This window comes from Penaeus monodon, unplaced genomic scaffold, assembly GCF_015228065.2.
Source record: "Penaeus monodon isolate SGIC_2016 unplaced genomic scaffold, NSTDA_Pmon_1 PmonScaffold_15260, whole genome shotgun sequence".
NCBI lineage: Eukaryota > Metazoa > Arthropoda > Malacostraca > Decapoda > Penaeidae > Penaeus > Penaeus monodon.
Window position 1 is genome coordinate 1 of NW_023644443.1, and position 6,927 is coordinate 6,927.

Here is a 6,927-nt window from a genome sequence, read left to right on the forward strand (position 1 = left end):
AAAAGGGGAGGCGGGAGCGGTCGGTCGGGAGGGAGAGAAAAGGACCGGGGGTCGGGTGTTCGGGAGGGCGGGGGCGGGCGGGCGGGGCGGAAAGAGGCGTGGGGCGTCGGCGCGGGGCGGCGGCGGGGCGCACTCGCTCCCGCTCCCGCCACCCCCCAAACCCCCGGTCGGACCTTCGCGCCCCCGCCACCGGGGCCGGGGAAAGCTTAAAACCCGCGTCGCTCGCCGCCTCTTTTGGGGCCGCGACGCACCCCTTTCTGCACCAAATTGGTCTTTGATCGCGGAATACGTACATACGTGATACATGCATACAAACATACTGCACACAACAAAAAAATGCCATATCTTTATACATACTACACACACCACACACACACACACACAACACACACACCACCCCTATATTATATATATATAAATTTTTATTTATATATATATATATTATTTATATATATATATATTATATTATATATATACATACACACAGTCTATTTGTTTATAGTTTAAAACCTAACATACATAACACGAGAATCCTAAAAATATAAATTTTAAGATCATCTCAAAACGTATTTCTTTTTTTGGTTTGGGAAATTTTTTTGGGGGGGGGCCACATGAATAAGTCTAAAACAAAAATGATTATGTTTAAAATCCCTCTTTTTACTTTTAAAAAATGAATTTACGATAATCAGCCCAAGAACGTAGACGATATGATTCCCTACACATATTCGATTCTCTGTACTATAACGCATACCACATCCGGATCTTATATTGCGAACACACCCCACACACACCCCACACACAAAACACCCCCACACAAACACACAACCCCAAAACACCAAACCAATTACAAAATAAAACACGGCCATGTGCGTGTTCGATTATGTCCTCCAGATCCGAAAACGGGCGACACGCACCGACCCGGACCGGGGCCCCTGCCCCTTCCCTTCTCCCAGTTCTCCCAATGTTTTCCGCGCTGCAATCCTACGCTTAATCCCGCCATCCTATGAGAAATCACACGGCGCCCCTCCGTGCTTTGAGCAAGGGAGGCGAGAAAACAGAGGGGGGGGGTGATAGTACCGAAGAGGGACCAACACACTCGCTCGCTTAAATGGGGGAGGCGAGGGGAGTAAACACTGAATTTCGTGAACTTTTTGTATAATGAGTATTTACCTTATTTACCTTTGTGATGGTATCTCGCGGGGTTTTTTTATATATTGCAATGGATTATATAGGGCAACATAAACACCTTACAAACTAATGTCACAGAAACAGTGCAAACAATAAAAAAAATCCTGAAAATCGCACTCATTTTGAGGAAGTGTGAGATGATCCAACAGCCCTTAAAAACCCAAGCAAAAAAACCAAAAAGGTGTTATATTTCAGCGTCAAATAGCAAAAAATTTTCGTCACTTAGCGGCAACCTCCCGGTTTTCCGCAACGGGTTGGTAATACGAAATCCCAAAAGGAGGAAAGAGTTTTAAAGGAACAGTAGGGAGAGAGAGAGAAGAGAGAGGAGAGGAGAGGAGAAGAGAGAGAGGAGAGAGAGAAGGAGGAGAGAGAAGAGAGAGAGAGAGCGAAAAAGAAGAAGAAAAGAGACATAAAAAAAAGGGGAGGCAAAAACTATCATAAATGTATCCCCTGGGCTTCACCATAACCAACCTGTATCGTGAATCCCTTTTTCCAAAAATTCTTCCGGGGCGTGTCCGTTGAGGGAGGTTTTCCGACACCCTAGTTTTTTACGTCGAAGCATCGGGGCGGTTTTCGAGAGTGAAAAAGGGGGATTTGGGGGCGCTCTCTGGGGACCGTCGTTGTCGTGGCGTGGGTGTAGTTTTCATCCGATTTTAATTCTCTTTTATGTGTTTTCGCTTGATCAATTTATATAACTTTCCTCTTTTTTTTTTTAAAGAATGACAGATATTTCCTGATTATAATAGCAACGGAATCGCCCGAAACACCGACTTACTTTCGAAAGAATGGACAAAAAAACAAGATGAACCAAGGCCTTCCACTATTTAAAAAAAACTTATTCAAATGTTTTTTTTCATGAACTTTGAATACATTTTTATATACTTTCATCGGGTTTTTCCCCCCACCCACGGCACTTGAAAAATGAGTAAAATAAAAATATAATAAAAAAATAAAAATAAATAAATGAAAAAGAGAAAAAAAAAAAGAAAAATCGCGGACCGAAGGGGACAAATCATCCAAATAGGCCAACCACTCTTAAAAATTCATCATGAACCACCACACACAAACTTGGCAACGATGAGCCCAACGATAACCGTGATAAACCCCTTCTGTGGGAGCTTTGGTTGCATTGCCTCACACTTCCTGCAGTCAAGAAGATAAAAGGCCTCCAAGTGACCGTGAAGTAAGTAACATGAAAACCCAGCTTAAAACTTTTTTTTATTTTTGTTTTCATTTGAAAAAAAAAGACTCATTTTGGTCCTCATCTCTCTATTTGTTTTTTTAGTTTTTTAAAGCACTTTGCATCATCCCCCAAAAAAATGTCTTTGCTATGTTTTTTAGCTTTTATTTTGCTCTGTATATACTATCTTTATGCATTATTTTCTCTCTTTTTTGGGTATTTTTAGCACCCTGCCTTGTCATGACTCGACTAACGTTAGAGATTCATTAGGGTGAGAGACTACTAGAAAAAAAAAACCACCGACCCCACCATCTAATGCTATATTTCGGCTTCTAAAAACAACACTACCAGAAAATAATAACAATGAAAAAAAAATATATAAAACAAATATGAAAAAAATGGTCCCATAGTGTGTGTATTTGAACAAGACCGAAAAAGGATTTGATTGAGACTCTCTGACTTCGAGAACAAAAAGTGAATCACACTAAGCAAAACGTCCGAGTGGCAAAGGACTCGACTGAGCGTGGACTGAGCACTTGAATGCATTTGGTGGTGAGAGGGATAGTTGTCGGGCCTGTAAGTGGGCTGCAAGGGCTTGCCACTGATGGGTCTCATGGCTAGGGTTCGGGCTGGTACCTGTACTTGTAGTCTGGGTGTTCCTTCATGTGGACGGCGCGCAGTCTCTTGGCCTCGTCGATGAAAGGCCGCTTCTCCGTCTCCGACCCGGGAGCTTCCACTCGGGCCCCCAGGCGCTTCGAGATCTCCGAGTTGTGCATCTTGGGGTTCTCCTGGCCTCTTGCGTCCCCTTTGGGCCTCTCGACCACACCATGAAGGCGTTTATGGGCCGCTTGACGCGCTCGGCGGCGGCGCTCGAGGAGGAAAGCGTTGCTCTTGCTGTTGCTGGTGCTGTTGCTAGAGCTGTTGGTGGAGGAGCCGTTGTTGTTGTTTTTTTGTGCTGCTTTGTTGTTTTGGGTGGGGGTTGGGACTGTGTCGGGGGCGGCGAGTGGGCGCTCATGCCCCCACGGAGGCCAGGGGGGGGCTCGTCAGGGACAACTGAGGGACAATTTGGGGACGTCAACGAGGATGGTGGGGCAGGGGGTAAAAGTTGGAGGGGAGTTGTGGGGGGCGTGGGAACAGTGTGGGGAACGGAAAGGGAGTGGGGGATGGGGAGGGAGGGGTGCGGGGTGTATCCCGCCTTGAGGTCGGGAGGGGCGAGGGCGCATGGTGGGGCTTGAGGCCCCGCTGCTTATACTCCAGTGTTGCGGCTTCCCGGGGGTCCTTCAGGATATGGGGCCCTTCTGCTCCCCCACCGCGCCCCACCACTCCCAGTTCCCTCCACCGCCGTAGGTTGCCACGCCCGATGCCAGGGGCCCGTACGCCTTTACCCGGCAATGGGGTGTCCTTCTCGCAGAAGGGAAGTTTAGCACTGCTTTACACGTGGGCCCACGCCAACACAGATCTAGAGTAGCACACGGGTTCTGGTAGTTAGCGCCCACACAACCACTTGTTTTTCACCACTCTACCTATTTAGTATTTTGGCTAAGTAAACCCCGGGCAATAATGGCACAACAGAGCTCGCTCTATACACGTCCGTTTCCTGTGAAGCCTCTATTATTTTCCTTTAATTTGGCTCCGACTCGGGTTGTTATCGATTGCCAAACTCCACCACCACGCATCCTGCCAATCCGGCGTTCGCTCCTCCCCCCCCGCGGGGGAGAAAGGGGGGGCCCAATTGGGGGGGGGGAGGAGCGAACGCCGTGATTGGCTAGGATGCGGGTGGTGGAGTTTGGCAATCGATAACAACCCGGTCGGGCCCAAAATTTAAAAGGTAAAAAATAAGGCTTCACAGGAAACGGACGTGTATAGAGCGAGCTCTGTTTGCCATTATTGACCCGGGGTTTACTCTACCACAATACTGAATAGGTAGATGGTGACAAAAAGTGGTGTGTAGGCGCTAACTACCAGAACCCGTGTGCTACTCTCAATCTGTGTTGGCGTGGGCCCACGTGTAAAGCAGTGCTAAACTTCCCTTCTGCGAGAAGGACACCCCCATTCCCGGGCTAAAGGCGTACAGGCCCTGGCTGGGGCGCTGGCAACCTACGGGGGGTGGAGGGAACTCGAGTTGTGGGAGCGCCGGTGGGGGAGCAGAAGGGCCCCATATCCTAAGGACCCCCGGGAAGCCGCAACACGGGAGTATAAAGCAGCGGGGCCTAAACCCCTCCACCATGCTGCCCTCGCCCCTCCCGACCTAAAGGGGCGGGTTACACTCCGCCCCCTCCCTCCCCATCCCCCCACTCCCTTTCCGTTCCCCCACTGTTCCCACGCCCACCACAACTCCCCCCCCAAAATTTTACCCCCTCCCCCACCATCCTCGTTGACGTCGCTAAATTGCCCCTCAGTTGTCCCTGACACCCCCCTCCCTGGCCTCCGGGGGCGCATGAGCGCCCACTCGCCCCCCCAGACACAGTCCCAACCCCCCCCCAAAAAACAACAACACCACCCAAACAACAACAAAACGCCCCTCCCCAACAGCTCTAGCAACGCCCCAGAAAACACAAGAGCAACGCGTCCCCTCGAGCCCCCGCCCCCGAGGCGTAAGGGGCCCCAAATGAACGTTTTCATGGTTGGTCGGAGGCCAGAGACCAGAGGCCAGGAGAACCCCAAGATGCCAACTGGAGATCTCGAAGCGTGGGGCGAGGGAAGCTGCTGTCGGGGGGAGAAGGGGGCCCTTTCACGACGGGGCCCAAGAAGCGCGCCGCCCACATAAAGGGAAAACCCCCCGACTAAAGACAGGTACACCCCAAACCCCTGCCTAGACCCACCCGTGGCAACCCCTTGCCCCCCTTACACCCCCGAAAACTATCCCTTCCCCACCAAATGCATTCAAGTGCTAGTCCAGCTCTTTTTTTTTCCTTCCCTCCTTTTTATTATTCCCCCTTTTTGTTCCCCCTTGGGGTCCTCTTCCTATTTCTCTTTTCTCACCCTATCCCCCTTTTTTTCATTTTTTGTTTATATTTTTTTTTTTCATTTTTATTATTTTTTATGTTTTTTTAAACCAAAATATAGTTTTACGGGGGTTTTTTTTTCTAGTATCCCCTCCCCAATAAACTCTAACGTTAGCGACATGAAAAGGCAGGGTGTTTTTAAAAAAACCCAAAAAAGAGAGAAAAAATGCTAAAGAAGTATATACAGAGCAAAAAAATAGCTAAAAAACATAGAAAGACATTTTTTTGGGGGAGATGCAAAGTGCTTTAAAAAACAAAAAACAAATAGAAGATGAGGACCAAAATGATCTTTTTTTTTCAAATGAAAACAAAATAAAAAAATTTTCAAGCTGGTTGTTCATGTTACTTATTCCGGGCCCCTTGGAGGCCTTTTATCTTTTTGACTGCAGGAAGTGTGAGGCAATGCAGCCCCAAAGCTCCCACAAAGGGGGTTTTACCCGGGTTATTTTGGGCCATCGTTGCCAAGTTTGTGTGTGGTGTCCATGATGAATTTTAAAGAGTGGTTGGCCTATTTGGATGTTTTCCCCGTTCGGCCCCCGCGTTTTTTTTTCATTTTTTTTTTTCTCTTTTTCATTTATTTATTATTATTTTTTAATATATTTTTATTTTACTCTTGTCAAGTGCCGTGGGTAGGGGGGAAAACCCCGATGAAAGTATATAAAAATGTATTCGAAGTTCATGAAAAAAAACAGTAGAATAAGTTTTATTTAATAGTGGAAGGCTCTTGGTTCATCTTGTTTTTTTTGTCTCATTCTTTTTCCCCGAAAGTAAGCCCGGTTTGTTTCGGGCTGATTCCGTTGCTATTATAATCAGGAAATTTTCCTGTCTTTCTTAAGAAAAAGAGGAAAGTTATATAAATTGATCAAGGGGAAAACCATAAAAGAGAATTAAAATCGGATGAATCTACACCCCGCCACACAAGCGACGGTCCCGAGGGGAGCGCCTCAAATCCCACTTATTCAATCTCGAAGACCCCCAGATCTTCGACTGTAAAAAACTAGGGTCGGAAAACCTCCCCTCAACGGACACCCCCTGGAAAAATTTTCGAACCGGGATTCACGATACGGTTGGTTAGGGGTGAAGCCCAGCGATACTTTTATGATAGTCTTTGCCCCCCTTTGTTTATGTCTTTTGCTTCTTCTTTTTTCGCTTCTCTCCCTCTCTTCTCTCCTCTCCCTTCTCTCTCTCTCTCTCCTTCTCTCTTTTCCTCTCTCTCTCTCTCTCTCTCTCCTCTCCCCCTACTTTTCCCTTTCATCTCTCTTCCCTCCTTTTGGGATTACGTTTACCAACCTGATTGCGGAAACCCCGGTAGGTTGCCTGCTCAAGTGACAAATTTTTAGTGCTATTTGACGCTGAAATATAACATTTTTTGGTTTCTTGCTTTGTTCTTAAGGGCTTTTGGACTCATCTCACCTTCCTCAAAATGAGTGACGATTGCAGTGATTTTTTTTATTTGTTTGCACTGTTTTTGTGACATTGTTTGTAAGGTGTTTATGTTGCCCTATATAATCTCATTGCAATATATAAAAAAACCCCGCGAGATAAACCCTCACA

General features: G+C 47.1%; 1 protein-coding gene across 1 annotated transcript; it reads right to left on the bottom strand.

Moving 5' to 3' along the window:
* Positions 1–2,985: 2,985 nt before the first annotated feature.
* On the bottom strand, positions 2,986–6,725 carry LOC119569453 (transcription factor Sox-13-like; the record flags this gene model as incomplete). The annotated part of the gene is given in 6 exon segments (XM_037917608.1): positions 2,986–3,171; positions 3,174–3,286; positions 3,550–3,797; positions 4,375–4,530; positions 4,899–5,074; positions 6,664–6,725. Coding segments are annotated over 6 exon segments (941 nt in total), but the record flags the coding sequence as incomplete, so codon positions are not given.
* Between the last annotated feature and the right edge of the window lie 202 nt (positions 6,726–6,927).